This window comes from Bos grunniens, chromosome 20 (assembly GCF_055505025.1).
Source record: "Bos grunniens cultivar Pamir isolate PY7600 chromosome 20, Bosgru_T2T1.0, whole genome shotgun sequence".
In the NCBI taxonomy this organism is placed as follows: Eukaryota; Metazoa; Chordata; class Mammalia; order Artiodactyla; family Bovidae; genus Bos; species Bos grunniens.
The window spans coordinates 39,148,755-39,166,820 of NC_141184.1; the positions used below are offsets into that span (position 1 = coordinate 39,148,755).

Consider the following 18,066-nt stretch of genomic DNA (forward strand, 5'->3'; position numbering starts at 1 on the left):
GAAGCCATTGCAAAAGAAACCATCCTGCCAATGTTGAAAGTACCACATTTCCCAGCACTTTAAAAATAGTACACTTCAAATATTGTCAATTAACCATTCTTCCATAAGAGGGGAAAAAAAAGAAGCCAAACTATGGCTATCTAGTAAAATAATAATACACTGTACTTTTCAAGAGAATTCTAACATTTGATTGTTTCAAAAATACAGCAGCACTGCCTCCATGAAATATCATCTTGGCCAAGTGATTGAAGGAATGAAAAGATGTCAAATACAATGGTACCATAACAAGAAAAATCAAGAACATACATTCTCATTTCCAGATCCCAAGATGGGATCCTATAAAGCCCTCCCATGGGGAAATGTATCTCAAATCCCATGAAAATCTGGTTCCAAAGTGATCCTCAAAGCCTACATGAATTATTTTGAAGTCTCCTTTCAAGTTCCAATATATACACACAAAATGGCAGGGTTTTGGTATAAGCACCTATTTCTATCCCAGAGCTTTAACCCTAGGCACGTTCTAGAATTATTCAAGTCTCTTCCAAACGAACCCTGAGATGTTTAAAGGAGAGTCAGTTAGTGCATTAATTCAACTGTTCCAGACAGAACTACATCAAAGCAATGAGTTGTATTACCCTCCTTTCTTGAGGAGCAAAGTATCACCACTTTCTGTCACAGTGAGATAAAGAACTTCTCCTGATACAACTTATTATTTTCCTTGGGATTCTGTTTAGAAAAATTCATCCCTGAGATTTTACCCAAGAACGTCCACTTTGCTCAAGTACCAAAGAACTTTCATGAGCTGGTCAGCCTCATAGCTTGGTTCCCAAAGTGAGCATTCTGCTGAGATCCTAGCTAACCAGAGAGCTCAAATTCCAGCAAAATTTCAACTATCATATATTTAAATAGAATCCTTCAACATCTAAAATGAAAAAAAATGGTCACTGTCCCTCTTCATGAAAACAAATGAACTGCAGTACTTTTTCTTAAACTAACACATAACATCAACTTTAAAAAAGTAACATTAGGAAATCAGAAATAACCTCTTCTCTTACCTCCACCACTGTGGTTTCTGCAGCTTTGCACATCGGCAAGTTGAAATTCCTTGCACTTTTCCTACATTAGGGGTGAGGGAATAAGGAAGTGTTGAAAGAATGCCAAAAATAAGAAGTCTCTCTCTCAGCTTTAATTACAGATTAAAAGAATTTTTGCAATCTAAGACTCTGTGAATTTTTTTAAAAGAGTATATCATATTTTCTGTAAGTATTATAGCTATTTTATATATAAAAACAATGCAATGGCCACTTAATGGAATCATATCATATTTATGGGGTTAAGAGAAAGAACTATTTTTCATTTTCAACATATAATATACAGAAAAATAAAATGGATATTAATGAGTCTAATTTCTCTAAATCTTTTAACTGAAATGCTACTTTGTTTCTATAGTTAAATATTTCACTGAACTTGCTCTTGTTAAATATTAAGAAAAGTAGCAAGTGCTTTATCTGAGAAGGTATAATAATTATACTCATTATTAAAGAGACATCTATTGCTGAAATTAACTGAACATTCATGGGTAATTTGTGAGTCACTTATAAAGATCATTCTGGAGAACCAACTTCCAATGAAATTTTTGAAACTACAACCTCCACATCAGACCCTGAGGTATAAAAAGAGGGGGCCAATTTTGCTGATGCTTATGCATTCCCAAGTTCCTAAATTTATGCACTTACTCTAATAATAAAAATTGAAATGTGTTCTTGTTTCTGAGAGTGTAAATTGGAAGGAAAAATTCTTTGGTAAAGAGGAATAATTCACAGCTGTGTCTTACCAGCCCTTTGTGCTAGTAATGTTTCTTTCACTTGGATTCAAGGATAGGTGTGTCCTTGAGAGAGGAATATCTCTATGTACTTTCACAAGCTACTGTATTGGATTCCATCAAACATCCAGCATCAAAAGCTCCAAGGACAGAGTGGCCTGGGGTGCAGGGATGCAGGGCCTGCCCACTCTACCAATGGCCTAGACAGACCTCTGTACCAGCTGTCCCACTCAACGCGAAGGTCAGCCTAGAAGTCAGGATCTTAAGAATCTAGGCCACCTGACCGCTGGCAACAAGCACTCTCATTTCACATCAAAGCTCAATGGCTACTGAGCAGAAACCATAGGCATAAAGTCTGTGCTCAGAATAGCTCTTGTGCTGTCTTTAGACAACAGGCAGTAAAGCACAGGATAAACTCATGGAAATATTTTAAGTAATTCATTTTCATTTGCTACTATACAATTTCATTAATTTTCCAAAAAAAAAAAAAAACCTAGCTTCAAAAACATTACACCAAGGTGTCAAATAAAGGTAGATAGCAGTCAATGTCCTCTGTAATTGCTAAAACTAGTTATAATACCAAAAACTGACCAAATATGGGGACTTCCCTAGCAGTCCAGTGGTTAAGACTCTGCACTTCTACTGCAGGAGACACAGATTCGATTTCTGGTCAAGGAACTAAGATCCTAAGTGCTGTGGCCCCATCAAAAAAACAAAATCAAACAAACAAAAAAAATTTCAAATACAGTATAGTTAATGTCATATAAAGTGTTAGTCACTTGGTGGTGTCCACTCTTTGTGACCCCATGAGCTGTAGCCTGCAAGGCTTCTCTGTCCATGGGATTCTCCAGACAAGAATACTGGAGTGGTTAGATATTCCCTTCTCTAGGGAATCCTCCCATTCCAAAGACTGAACTCTGGTCTCAGGCATTTCAGGCAGATTCTTTACCAGCTGAGCCACCAGGGAAGCCAATGTCATATAAGATCTTCAGAAATGAAACAGTAACATGAGAGTGATCACTGATAATTTAATTGTGATCATACCAAAGCTGTATTTGGTAAAGATTTTTTAAAAATCACTAACAAAAAGCAGGAAATGGACCATATTATGAAAAAGAAAACTAGTTTGGTAACCTAACAGGTGAAGTCTTCAAAACCAAACATTTTGAAAGCTTTTATGAGTATATTCAAAGGTGGCACAATTTTCAAAAAACAACTACATAATACCTAAATCCAAGATACTGAAACTTGGTATTTAGTATGCTTAGCGTAATCAAAAGATGTTGAAATCCATTAAGTGGCTTAATCTATCTGTGGCCATCCAGATAATGAAAATGAAAGCTAGGCATTATTAATGTTAATCAACTTTCCAAACATCATCTTTATAAGCATTTCCTAGTAGACACCAACAAGCTCAGAAAAGAACTGACCTAAATGGTTATTACCAATATTTTTCCAGAATATCAAACTAACTTAGGTGTTTTAAGACAATGCATATAAATAACGATGTCAAAATTAAATATAATTGTGTGCTTTTGTCAACTTTTCTAAGTATGTCACAACACGGTAATTAGTCTTCACCACTAAATTACACAGGACAAAAGTATATGCGACTATATACAAGACTAGAATAGATTCAAATAGTTAACAAACAGTGCACCATGGGCACCAATCAGTCAGAACAGATGTCCTCAAGTGCACCAAACCAGCATGGCCACACAGCAATGGTTCTGCACACACCTACACACACGCACACCTACACACACACACACACACACGTGACTGATATTAACCAATCTTTAAAATAGATTTTTAAATACCAAACACATCAAGATATCCATTTTGTAATCATGATTTCGGAAACATAAAGTTGCTAACAGGCATTACGTTGAACATTTTTTAAAACCATTGTACTACCTGAAAATCACGTTTCCGGCTCGGTCTGCCTTCCAGGCTTTCACCAAAGCAAAATCCCCTGTGATTGCTTCCTCCAAGATAAAATGCTGACCTTTAAACTCCCTCACCTGCAAGAGACAAAGGGCATCGTCAGGATCTGCACAGGGCTTGGTTGGGTGTGATACCTGCTCTGATGTGTGTGTATGTGTGTGCTCAGTTGCTCAGTTGTGTCTGACTCTTTGAGACCCCATATACTGTAATCCACCAGGCTCCTCTGTCCATGGAAGTTTCCAGGTAAGAATACTGGAGCAGGTTGCCATTTCCTACTCCAGGGGATCTTCTCCACCCTCAGCTCAAACCTACATCTCTTGTGTCTCCTGCATTGGTAGGCAGATTCTTTACCACTGAGCCACCTGAGAAGCCCTGCTAGTTACTTATTTGCCTAAGTGTAACTTACTTATTTTCTTATGTGTTTTACTAAACTATTAACTTCCCAACCCAGGGGCAGGTGCATTCTTTGCTGCTGAGCCACCTGGGAAGACCCACCTGCTCTGACAGAGACAGATAAAAGGGATACAAGCCTAGTTAGGGCAAGCAGGAGAAGATCTAAACTGAGACTTCTAGGATGAGCAGTGTTGGCCAGCAGTCCCCAACCTTTTTTGGCACCAGGGGCCAGATTTCGTGCAAGATAATTTTTTCATAGACAGGTGTAGAGGGTAGTTTGGGGATGATTCAAGTGCATTTTATTTATTGTGCACTTTATTTCTATTACCATTACATCAGCTCCACCTCAGATCATCAGGAATTAGATCCAGGAGGCTGGGGACCCCTGGATCAGGGTTCACTCAAAGTGGTGAAGAGGAAACTAAGGAAGCAGCATGTGCAAAGGCCCCGTGGTAGGAGAGCTTGGTAACTCCGAGGAACTGAAAATTCTACATGCTTATGGTATAGACTGCATGTGTTAGCACTCACTTTACTATTTCTGTGAATAAGTTACATACTGACACGAAAAAGGCCCCTCTTTCCCTCCACTCTATGGCCTCCTTGGTGGCCCAGACAGTAGGAAGTCCACCTGCAACGTGGGAGACCTGGCTTTGATCCCTGGGTCGAAAAGATCCCATGGAGGAGAGCATAGTAACACACTCCAGTATTCTCACCTGGAGAAATTCACAGACAGAAGAGCCAGCGGGCTACAGTCCATGGGGTCACAAAGAGTCCAACCCGGCTGAGAGACTAACACTTTCAGTTTCCCTCCACTCTAGAAAAAAACTATATAGTTGCATGAAACAGGCAATGCATTACTTTCCTACCTAAAATAGTTATAAAAATCCATTCCTCTCTCCTAATTAATTCATAATCATCTGCTGAGATTTTAATTGGGATTCCTAGAATTTATAGACTAATCTGGAGAGAAGTGATATGCCATATCCCACCTGTGAGCATAATATAGGCCTTTATTTTTTAAAGTCTTCTTTTACCTCCTTCAATAGTTTTACAATTCCCCCCAAAAAAGCTCTGTATATATTTTCTAGGTTTACTCACAGGTGCTTCATGGTTTTTGATGGCCACTATGACTATTATATTTTATTCTACTACACCTTCTTTTCTGTCATTACTGTTCTAATGGAAGGTTATTGATTTTTTATGTTTATTGACTTTTAATTCTACTCCAGATGGAAGAGATGGGGAGAAAAAGCATAAAGCAAAACTATGCTGTGGCATTTTGTTCCCTTTTTCTTCATGGGGACTTAGCTCTGGGAATTGAAACAAACAGAGGGAACAAAATCAACATCACACTCCATCACCACATGGGATGGAAGCCATTTGAAGGCTGAAGTCCATTCTCATTCCTACTGCGCCTCCTAGTGGAAAAAAAACTGCATGCATTTTACAGAAAGTTTTGAGAGTTTGGGTACATATACTTTTCTTAAACTATGGTTTAAAAAAAGAAACTTTTTAAAAAAATCATAGTTAATTTATAATATTGCATTAGTTTCAGGTATATAGCAAAGTGATTCAAATCCCAGATATAGGATTCAGATATCCCATATATGTATATATATGGGATTCCTGCGTAGCTCAGCTGGTAAAGAATCTGCCTGCAATGTAGGCGACCCCAGTTCTATTCCTGGGCTGGGAAGTTCCCCTGGAGAAGGGATTGGCTACCCACTCCAGTATTCTTGGGCTTCCCTGGTGGCTCAGACAGTAAAGAACCCACCTGCAATTCGGGAAATCTGGGTTCAATCCCTAGGTTGGGAAGATCCCCTGGAGGAGGACATGGCAACCCACTCCAGAATTCTTGCCTGGAGAATCCCCATGGACAGAGGAGCCTGGTGGGCTCCAGTCCATGGGATCACAAAGAGTCAGACATGACTGAGTGACTAAGCACAGCACATGTACACGTATACATACATATATTCTTTTTCAGATTATTTTCCATTATAGGTTATTATAAGATATTGAATAAAGCTCCCTGTGTTACAGAGTAGGTTCTTATTTTTATATAATTGTGTGTATATGTTAATCCCAAACACCTAACTTATCTCTCCCTCACTTTACCCACTGGTAACCATAAGTTTGTTTGCTATGTCAGTGAGTCTATTCCTGTTGTGTAAATAAGTTCACTTGTATCAATCTTTTAGTTTCCACATATGTGACAGCATATGCTATTCTGTATTTGACTGATTTCATTTAGCTCTAGGTCTATCCATGTTACTGCAAATGGAATTAATTCATTTTTATGGCTAAGCAATATTCCATTGTATATATCCACTACATCTTCTTTAACCATTCACCTGTTGATAGACATTTAGGGTGCTTCTGTTTCTTGGCTACTGTAAATAATACTGCTATAAAACACTGGGGTGCATATATCTCTTTGAACTAGGGTTTTTATCTTTTCCATATATGCCCAGGAGTGGGATTGTTTTCCACTCTGGCTGCACCAATTTATATTCCCACCATCAGTATAGATTCCCTTTTCTCCACAGCCTCTCCAGCACTTATTATTTGTAGACTTTTTGATGACGGCCATTATGACCAGTAACTATGTTTAGTTTAACTTCTTGTTTTCCACTCTGGCTGCACCAATTTATATTTCCACCATCAGTATAGGTTCCCTTTTCTCCACAGTCTCTCCAGCACTTATCATTTGTAAACTTTTTGATGATGGCCATTCTGACCGGTGTGAGGTGATACTTCACTGTAGTTTTGATTTACATTAAAACAGAAATCATTTCTTACAGAACAGTTTCCTTAAAAGTATTATGACACATTATGTCAGAAAAAATGAATGAATTTAGGGAATCACAGATGAATGAGGATCATATTAATATGAACTTAGATAAATTATATGAAGGATATTTGTAAGATACACATCAATAGTTCTTTCAGTTCAGTCACTCAGTCATGTCCGACTCTTTGTGACCCCATGGACTGCTGCACGCCAGGCTTCCCTGTCCATCACCAATTCATGGAGCTTACACAAACTCATGTCCGTCAAGTCAGTGATGCCATCCAACCATATCATCCTCTGTTGTCCCCTTCTCCTCCTGCCTTAGTTTTTTTAAGTCTTAAGAACTTCAGTCATCACTAATGATGATAGTTGAGTCTTTTCCATGCAGACCTAGAAAAACACATCTGAACAAATGCCAACTCAGGGCAAAGTAAAAACACTGACATTTTTTTTCTATTCCAATTATATAACTTCCTAAAGGGGCTACACATCAGCAGTTGCTAAGTGTTAGCTATTTTAAAATTTAAAAACAGGGACAGAATTGGTTTTGTCAAACTAGCTATTATTCACTTGAGTCACTCATTTCACAGTCTCCACATCCTCATCCTTCCATCCTTTCTTAAATCCACTCCATTCAAATTTTCACCATTCCAGAAAAATCCTCTGTTCCAAAAAAATCACCCTTTAAGGTCACCAATGACCTCCACATTTTCAACTGCAATGATCAACTTCCAGTCCTATTACTCAGCTCCTTCACTTTCTGACACAGTTGATCACTCCTTGCTTTGTAAAAGTTTCCAACTTCCAAATCACCTCCCCTGGATCTCCTCTACTCACTGGACACTCCCATTTTATTTGCTGCTTCTTTTCCTCTTTTCAACCTTTAAATGCCAGGCCTCTTCTAAACCCTTAAACGCAAAAGAGGTGTTCTCTGCACTCCAGCCCTCGTCACTCAAGTCACATGGTTTTAAACACCACGTGCTGATCACTTCTGGGTTGGGAAGATCTGCTGGAGAAGGGATAGGCTACCCATTCTAATATTCTTGGGCTTCCCTGGTGGCTCAGTTGGTAAAGAACACGACCACAATGAGGGAGAACCTGGGTGCGACCCTGGGTTGGGAAGATCCCCTGGAGAAGGAAAAGACTACCCACTCTAGTATTCTGGCTTGGAGAATTCTGTGGACTGTATAGTCCATGGGGTTGCAAAGAGTCAGACATGACTGAGCGAATTTCACTTGCTGATGCCTCCAAAGTTCCTATCCCAGCTTTCAACCCTCCCTGAGCTGACTTAAAGCCTACTGAGTAGCTACTCTTGGAGGCCAATGAATCTCTTAAACACTTCAAGTCCAGAAAGAGCTCCTTGTTAGTTCTCATACTTGGCCCATCTCAATAAGCAGCATGCTTGATTCGTGTCTTTTCTTACTCAGTAAATCGTGTTGGCTCTACTCTCAGTGTATTTCCCAACTGCAACCACTTCTCACAAATTCCACTGTCACCACCTCAATCTAAACTGCCTTCTACTTCCAACTGGATTAGTATTAATACAACAGTCCCTCATCTCTCTCGCTGCTTCTGCTTCTGGGTCTCTGACAAAAAACCCACTCCCAAAAGCCACAGTGATCTTTCCAAAATGTAGCTCAGGTCCCATCACTCTCCCACTTCTATTCAACACTCTCAACCCCTCACCACTCTCAGTGAAGCCCAAGCTCATGTGACCTGGCTCCTGCCTCTCTTCAATCTCCAATCCTACCACTCTCTGCCTCGTTCACTCTGTTCCAGTCTCACTGCCCTGCTGTTGCACACACTCAGCAAGCCTGCCAAGGACCATGTCCTTTCTCTTTCTTCTGACTAGAGCACAGCCTACAATCATCACCCAGCTCATTCTCCTATCTTATTCAGGTCTCTACCAAACATCACCTCTCAGAGAGGTTCCCCTGACCCAGCCTGGAACACACCTTCCTGGCCACTCAGCACCCTCTCTGCCTTTGCCCTACTTGATTTCTTACATTTTGCATTTGTTTCTTCATTCTTTGTCAGATCCCCCACTACAGGGGGACTTGGCCTAAAGGACCCCTTTTTCCACCACATTTGGACTAGTGCTTAGCAAACAGAAGGACCTCAAATAACTATCACTAATCCAAGGAATTCACTCATTTCCTCTTCCCACCATAATCAAGGAAAATAAAGTTGGCTAACAAGAATCATTTCTAGAGATTATCTGTTGTATTCCTCGGGATTCAGACAAAATCACAAAACTGCTAGATGCCTACACCTGACTCCAGGCTGAAATGAACCCAGGCATTCAGGACAGATTCTAGTCTAGCCTTTGTTTTCACAGGGTGAGTTAATGATGTAACTTCTAGCAAGTTCTCAAAGCATTCACCAGATTTTGCTGGCTATCCTAATCTACATTAACTAGGATCCATCTTAATAATTAGGTTCCTGTCTTTTTCTTTGCGAAAACTTTTTAAACCTAATTAGGCAAGAAGCAAAGATAGAGTATAAAAATCGTTAACAAAAACTTTGAGTCAATATAGGTAACCCTAAGCAGAAAAGGCACAGGTAAAGATGAAGGACGCTGCTGGAGACAAGCATGGGACAGCAGGGGGATGAGAGCAATGACCTTTATCTCCCCTCACAACCCCAAGGGGCACAGCTAACATCCTTATACGAAGAAAGGTGACAAGACCCCTTGATATACTAAGTTCTCACTTCCCTAGAGATAAGTTCAGCAGTCCATGACTTTTGTTAACTCTCATGAGCCATGTGGGCAGAGAGAAGGGAAAGATACCAAAAATACAGCAATGAAATACTGGCCTGTGTCATTTTTAAAACTGGCTCCTGAATATCTCAAATACCTGTATCTAGAGTTCTATTCTTTTCTAATGTGTGAGGAAAGTTACCTAGTATAAAGATACTCCATCCTATCCAGCACTTTAAATAAAACGAAGTTATTCAGTCTAAGGCTCAAATGTGTCCAGTGTAAAAAATGAAGGATAAAGAAGATAATATAAACTTGGTATTTATTCTACTCATATTATATATTTATAACCATTCTCTGTTTTTTAAGATTATAGACAAATTTGTGATTTCTTTAGCTTTTTTTCCATTCTTCAATCATGTCCAGAAGGGGCCTGAACATGAAGGGTTTAATACTATACATATTATGGTATTAAATAAAGTAGCTGTATTTTATTTTCCACGTAAACATAATCAGCAATTATACACACTCCTAAATTTCTTAAAACCTACCATAAAACTAATCTTGACTCTCATTTCTATGGATTAGTTTTCCTTCTCATTTGTTTATTCTGGTTCCTCTACGTGACTTTAATTACTAGCAGATGTTCAGTGTTAGCTAGAAATTGTACCTAGCATATGTATGTTACTGAACGAATGTGTTTTATTCTCACCCAGGTATGATTTTATACTTATTTACCCAATGAGCCCACCTGGAATCCGTGCATCTTACCTCTCTCGGCTTACTGGCAATGGCAATGCTGCCATCTTTGTTGTATTTGATTGGTGACCCCCCTTCTTGCACCAGGGTCCCATACCCTGTGCTGGTGTAAAATGCAGGAACTCCAGCCCCACCTGCACGAATCCTCTCTGCAAGCGTGCCCTACAAGCAAGCAAACAACACTGCATCAAAAGTCCATTAAGCACACTTCTGTCTGCGGACACAAATACTTAGCCACACGGTCCCTGCTCTCTAGGTGTTTATCCATCTAAACCACCCCTAGCAGTGCATATTGGTCTACCTCACTAACACTGCAGGCTAGAAGATCAATGCAAAACAATGACTGACTCTCTAGACAACAACTTCTCTATTTTTAATCCTTAATTTGTAATGGAACTGCTTATTTGTATACTCATGTTCTCGGTTTCCATGTCTCCACTGGTTTCTCAACATATTTTACAAGTCTATTTGTAATATTTTTAAATCAATTTTCAAATCTGAAGTATATAACTTTAACTGTATACATTTAAAAACATACAATAAAATATCGTGTTTTACTGTGTACTACATGTAGGTACAGCCTGAATCTTATCATAAATAACAATATCATGATTATATAATAATAATGTAAAATTTCCAGTTATTTAGAGTGTATTCTAAACCTTCTCTTAAGTATTTTATCTACTACGTTATCTAATTAAGGAAAAATACAAACGACAAAGACTACAACATAAAGCTAAACCGGTTTTTAAAAAGCCAAGAGAAATCCAAATTTCGTTTAAGAGTAGGAACAGCTGTATGAAAAATGTCTTTGTATCTTCTTCTGATCACTTTGTCTCCCTTTTAGGTACTAGTCATTTCAAATCTAATTTCCCCAGCTGCTCTCTCACCACCACCTGCCTTTCCACCCAGTTTTCCTACTGGGAAATAACTCTGGCCCTAAACACTTGCTGACACACCCCCTAACATACAGTCTAGTTATATCATATTCAGTTCAGTTCAGTTTAGTCGCTCAGTCGTGTCCGACTCTTTGCGACCCCATGGACTACAGCACGCCAGGCCTCCCTGTCCATCACCAACTCCTGGAGTTCACTCAAACTCATGTCCATTGAATTGGTGATGTCATCCAACCGTCTCATCCTCTGTCCTCCCCTTCTCCTGCCTTTAATGTTTCCCAGCATCAGGGTCTTTTCCAATGAGTCAGCTCTTCGTATCAGGTGGCCAAAGTATTGGAGTTTCAGCTTCAATATCAGTCCTTCCAATGAACATTCAGGACTGATTCCTTTAGGATGGACTGGTTGGATCTCCTTGCAGTCCAAGGGACTCTCAAGAGTCTTCTCCAACACCACAGTTCAAAAGCATCAATTCTTCGGGGCTCAGCTTTCCTTATAGTCCAACTCTCACATCCATACATGACTACTGGAAAAACCATAGCTTTGACTACATGGACCTTTGTTGGTAAAGTAATGTCTCTGCTTTTTAATATGCTGTCTAGGTTGGTCATAACTTTCCTCCCAAGGAGTAAGCATCTTTTTATTTCATGGCTGCAGTCACTATCTGCAGTGATTTTGGAGCCCCCCCAAAAAAGTCATCCACTGTTTCCACTGTTTCGCCATCTATTTGCCATGAAGTGATGGGACCAGATGCCACGATCTTTGTTTTCTGAATGCTTTAAGCCAATTTTTTCACTCTCTTCTTTTACTTTCATTAAGAGGCTCTTTAGTTCTTCACTTTCTGCCATAAGGGTGGTGTCATCTGCATATCCGAGGTTATTGATATTTCTCCCAGCTATCTTGATTCCAGCTTGTGCTTCTTCCAGCCCAGCGTTTCTCATGATGTACTCTGCATAGAAGTTAAATAAGCAGGGTGATAATATACAGCCTTGACGTACTCCTTTTCCTATTTGGAACCAGTCTGTTGTTTATGTCCAGTTCTAACCGTTGCTTCCTGACCTGCATACAGATTTCTCAAGAGGCAGATCAGGTGGTCTGGTATTCCCATCTCTTTCAGAATTTTCCACAGTTTATTGTGATCTACACAGTCAAAGGCTTTGGCATAGTCAATAAAGCAGATATAGATGTTTTTTTCTGGAACTCTCTTGCTTTTTCAATGATCCAGCAGATGTTGGCAATTTGATCTCTGCTTCCTCTGCCTTTTCTAAAACCAGCTTGAACATCTGGAAGTTCACGTATTGTTGAAGCCTGGCTTAGAGAATTTTGAGCATTATTTTGCTAGCGTGTGAGATGAGTACATCATATTCAGACTAAATAACTGCCTGCCTAATCAGTAGTGAGAATAGGCTTGGATATTAACGATGGTGAGTTTAATATTGTCCCAACCTGAAAACAAGGGTCTACTTGAACTGGGACCTTTAACTATATTGGACTGGCCAAAAAGGTTCCTCAATGACAAACTTTTCAATCAGACAGGAAAGGAAATGGTGGATAAAGTGAGTGGAAACTTGCTAGATTAACTGCAGTCATTGCTTCCTTTGTTTCAGTTCCCTGGAAACCTGGGCTCTGACCCCCAGCATTTAGTCTGTGATGCTGACAGTTTCACTCCCGTCCATGGGCTTCATTTTCCTGATACGTCTCAGCAAGACCAGATTCTGCATATGTTTCTAATTCTATGATTAGTAGGAATTGACTTTTGGGACAATCTTCAAACATTTCAGCAAGTGCTTTTGCATGCCACAGTGAAATTCACATTTCAGTGCCAAATTTAACATTTTATCCTGAAGCCTGGAATTTTCACTAGAAATACTTTCTTTTACAGTGCATAGTAACAAAACATTAGTCCTCTAGCAGTCAAGAGGTGTGACTTACAAATAAGTTTTCTTGGTTTGGCAAAACAGCATTCTATCTTACCTCTCTTACACAATGAAATTTCTAGAAGGAAAAAGCTAAACTTCAAAATAAGTTTGTATTATTAAAAATAAAAAAAAAGAACACTTTTTTTTTTTTTACCTGTGGTGTCAGCTCTACTTCTAATTCGCCAGATAAATACTGTCGTTCAAATTCTGCATTTTCTCCCACATAGGAAGAGACCATGCGTTTTATCTGCTTGGATCTAAGCAAAAGGCCCAAACCAAAGTTGTCAACCCTAGAAAGAAAACACAAGCAGCTTACAATCAAAGGGACATCCGAAGGAACACTAACATCCTCACATTCAGAAACTTGAGATTTTATATGACAAATCACTGACATTACTCCTAACAACTTCCTTTTCTCCCTCCTTCATCTTCACATCCTAATCCTTCTCATACCAACATGTAGTTATTCTCGCTCACCTAATTCTTTCCTAATTCTCATAATGTGTCATTTCCAAGCCTATAACCTTCCCCAGGCAGTCCAGATACAGTAAACATCTTAAAGCAGTCCAGGTAGGTACCTGTCAACTTTCTGATAGATCTGTTTCATAGTCCAAGTCTTCCAATACTGAATCTAATAACAATTCCCACTCACCATGGGTGTAAGGAAATAGCTGCATAGAAGAGTTCCCTGATGGTCCAGTGGTTAGGACTCGGCACTTTCACTATGGTGGCCCGGGTTCGTTCGATCCCTGGTTGGGGAACTAAGATCCCACAAGCCATGAAGTGTGGCCAAATATATATCTATATATTTGCAGATTTTATTCTTACTTGAAGAAACTTGGCTGCCTATGTGCTCAGTCAAGTCCAACTCTTTTGTGACCCCATGGACTGTAGCCCTCCAGGTTCCTCTGTCCATGGGATCTTCCAGGCAAGAATACGGGAGTGGGTTGCCATTCCCTTCTCTAGGGACTCTTCCTGATCCAGGGATCGAACCCACATCTCCTGAATCTCCTGCACTGGCAGGTAGATTTTCTAATACTGAGCCACCTGGGAAGCCCTTACAAAGAAAACTAAAGCCTAAATAGCAAGTATTTTCAGGAATGCAGTTTTGAAATGTGGGGAGAATTCCCTGAAGATTAATAATATACTTGTCCACTAGAAGGCTCCAAGTCATTAAAAAGCCTCTCCGAACACGGATTATGCACAAGACTTTACACTTTCTGTTTATTCCCTTCTCCCAAATGGCAACCCACTCCAGTATTCTTGCCAGGGAAATCCCAAGGACAGAGGGGCTGGGTGGGCTACAGTCCATTGGGTTGCAAGAGTTGGACATGACTGAGCACGCACAGATACACCCAGACATTAAACAATTTCCCAGTTCTTTGGGTAAACAATTCTATTCCCCTCAATTCAACTCTACCTACAGCCTTCTCCACCTCACCTGATGGCAGCCCCATCTTACAGATCTTCAGAACAAAACTCAGGGAGTGACTCCTGACACACAGGTTCCACGTCAGCTCTTCTGGAAAATCCTTACTCTGCATTCAGCATCCACCCAGAATCTGAGCATTTCTCATTCCCTTTCTGGAACTGGCACCATATCTTGCCCGGATATCACAGTAACCTTCCCTGCTTCCACTCCGGCCCACTATGATCTACTCAAAAAATGATAGCCCAAACTACAATATATCAGATCATGTCACTGCTCTGCTTGAAACCCTGCAGTTGTACCCATTCATTCAGAGTAAAAGTAAAGGTCTCTCTCTAGAGTGGCCCCCTGGGATGGGTTGAAATGTCCTTTTACACCTCTGACCTCACTCCTCCCATTCTTCTTTTTGCTCAATTCTCTGCCTCTGCAGGCCTCCTTACAGTTCCTCAAATACACCAGGCATTGTGCATGGAGGCCCTTACACTGGCCTTTCCATCTCTCTCAGAAACTCTTTCCCCATATAGGGTTTGTTACATAAACATTTCTTGACATCTGTCAAATGAGTTTATTGCTTGGTTTCACTTTCCCCTCCTCACTGGCTCTTTAGTAATAAAAATGAAAATCATTAAGTCTTCAAGCTGGATATTTGCTATGTGTTCCTCCAGATCCATTCTTCAACCTCCAGTCTGCCCTACACCTAGGGTGGCTGCCCTGTGTAGACTGAATCATGGGGTCCCCTGCCCTCTGGCTTCTGATTGAGTCCATCCACTTCTGATTGGGTCCAGCCAATCAAAGGCACCACCAGGAGGATCAGGGGAGTGAGGGGAGAATGATGTCAGGACTTCTGTTCCCTTAGTTCTCTCCCTGGCACCTGCAGCACACTGGATAGCCCTCTCCATAAGACTTTCTTCTGGGTTCTAACAGTCCCCATCCCCTCGCCCCGTCAGGGCCAGGGCTGGTGTAACAGCTCTCCACTGTTACTAACTCTAAGGTTCTTCAATACTCATGTTTGCCTTCCCTCAGCCCTGACTCTTCCTTTAAAAAGAGTCTCTTTAATAAATTCTCTCAATTATCTCATATAACAATACCATTGATATCCTCTGGAGCCCTGTCCAAATAAAGTTGTAAAGTTGTATATAGTAAAATAATCCATGAATGTGGATATAACCCATTTGCTTTGTAGTTTTAAAAAATCTGAAATTCCCTCCAAGTACAGAGGTCCATACCATAAAACAGAATACAGTTGGCCATTCACTGACTTGGGAATTTTTCCAACCACACTTTCATTGATCTCTTTGTGGTCTTCCAACCCATTACACATTTGAACTTATCTCTGGAGATAACCTCTCTGTATTTGTTGATCTTGGCTCTGGACACCATGTGTATTTAGCTACTGGTTTATTTCTGGACTAGCAAGCTGGCATAGCAACCCAGCAGAGCTTAAGATACTCAGCTGAGGTTACCACCTGACCAGGTACAAATTTAGTGTTTATGCCTCAAAAAATGCTGTTATATAGCTTATAAGAGTGTCTTTCCTAGTTTCCCTAGTGGTCCAGCGGTTAAGAATCCGCCTTGCAATGCAAGGGACACCTGTTTGATCCCTGGCCCAGGAAGATTCCCCCATGCCATAGAGTTACCAAGCCCATGCGCCACAACTCCCAAGCCAGTGCTCTAGAGCCCGAGAGCCACAACACCTGAAGCCAATGTGCAGAAACTACTGTAGCCTGCATGCCTAGAGCCCGTGCTCCACACAAGGGAAGGCACCACAATTAGAAGCCCACAGCCCACAAAGAGCCGCCCCCACTTGTTGCACCTAGAGAAAGCCCTCGTGCAGCAATGAAGACCCACCACAGCCAAAAGACTAATAATAATAAAATAAACAAATAAATCTTAAAAAAGAGTGTCTTTTCTGTCATATACTTTCCAGTTCACAAATTCAGTAAACATGTACCCCTTATCTACTGTGTATCAGACACTAATAATAAAAAAGTGAAAAGGGCAAGGCCTCACACAAGAAAAAAGAAAGACATATGTAATCTTTTGCTAATGAAAAATCTACTATATTCCTAATAGAGAAACACACATATTAAAGCATCTTGAAGCTCTCTGGTATTAAAGATAATCTGAATGAACTTTCAAAGATATTATCTGACTTAGTGCCTTTAGTCGGAGAAGGCAATGGCACCCCACTCCAGTACTTTTGCCTAGAAAATCCCATGGATGGAGGAGCCTGGTAGGCTGCAGTCCATGGGGTCGCTAAAGTCAGACACAACTGAGAGACTTCACTTTCACTTTTCACTTTCACGCATTGGAGAAGGAAATGGCAACCCACTCCAGTGTTCTTGCCTGGAGAATCCCAGGGATGGGAAGCCTGGTGGGCTGCCGTCTATGGGGTCGCACAGAGTCGGACACAACTAAAGCGACGCAGCAGCAGCAGCGCCTTCAGTAGCCAATTTTTTCTAGCATACCTGAAGAGAGATCTGACCTTTCTCCTACAGCACCACAAACTCATGTTAAAACATTTTAATGGTTAAAAGAAGCCTAAGGCCAAGAATTCATTAGAGAGGTATACTGCTGCTGCTGCTGCTAAGTCGCTTCAGTCGTGTCCGACTCTGTGTGACCCCATAGACGGCAGCCCACCAGGCTCCCCCATCCCTGGGATTCTCCAGGCAGGGACACTGGAGTGGGTTGCCATTTCCTTCTCCAATGCATGAAAGTGAAAAGTGAAAATAAAGTCGTTCAGTCGTGTCCACAAATGTGTATTTCATGGAAGACATCAATGTATTACAAATATTTTTCATTTTCTGAATGTGAAATTTCATTTTCTGAAATCTCATTGACAATTCTAAAATAAACTGTCAAAATAAAACTCTAATAATGAAATTGCAACCAATGATGCAATCAACAAGGGGTTAATTTACAAACTATACAAACAGCTGATACAACTCAATATCAAAAAACCCAAACAATCCAATCAAAAAATGGGCAGTAAACCTAAATAAACATTTCTCCAAAAAAGACAAACAGCCAACAGGCACATGAAAAGATGTTCAATATCACTAATTACTAGAGACATGCAAATCAAAATTATCAGGAGGTATCACCTCACACCAGTCAGAATATCCATCATCAAAAAGTCTACAAATAATAAATGCTGGAGAGGATATGGAGAAAACGGAACCCTCCTACACTGTTGGTAGGAATGTAAATTGGTGCAGCCACTATGGAAAACTGTGTGGAAGTTCCTTGAAAAACTAAAAATAGTTATCGTATGATCCAGCAACACCCCTCCTGGGCATATATCTGAAGAAAACTCTAATTTGAAAAGATACATGCACCTCAACGTTCACAGCAGCATTATTTACAACAGCCAAGACATCAAAACAACCCAAGTATCCATCAACAGATTAAT

General features: G+C 40.3%; 1 protein-coding gene across 2 annotated transcripts in view; it reads right to left on the reverse strand.

Annotated features, from left to right (window-relative positions):
• The window catches only part of OXCT1 (3-oxoacid CoA-transferase 1), a 163,261-nt gene that overhangs the window by 120,539 nt on the left and 24,656 nt on the right, over positions 1-18,066 (reverse strand). For both annotated transcript variants that reach the window (XM_086361574.1, XM_086361573.1), the window contains exons 4-7: positions 13,380-13,515; positions 10,426-10,575; positions 3,740-3,846; positions 1,056-1,116 (exon numbers count right to left, since the gene is read on the reverse strand). In XM_086361574.1, coding sequence (XP_086217700.1) covers positions 1,056-1,116; positions 3,740-3,846; positions 10,426-10,575; positions 13,380-13,515 — 454 coding nt within the window. The remainder of the gene's footprint in view (positions 1-1,055; positions 1,117-3,739; positions 3,847-10,425; positions 10,576-13,379; positions 13,516-18,066) is intronic.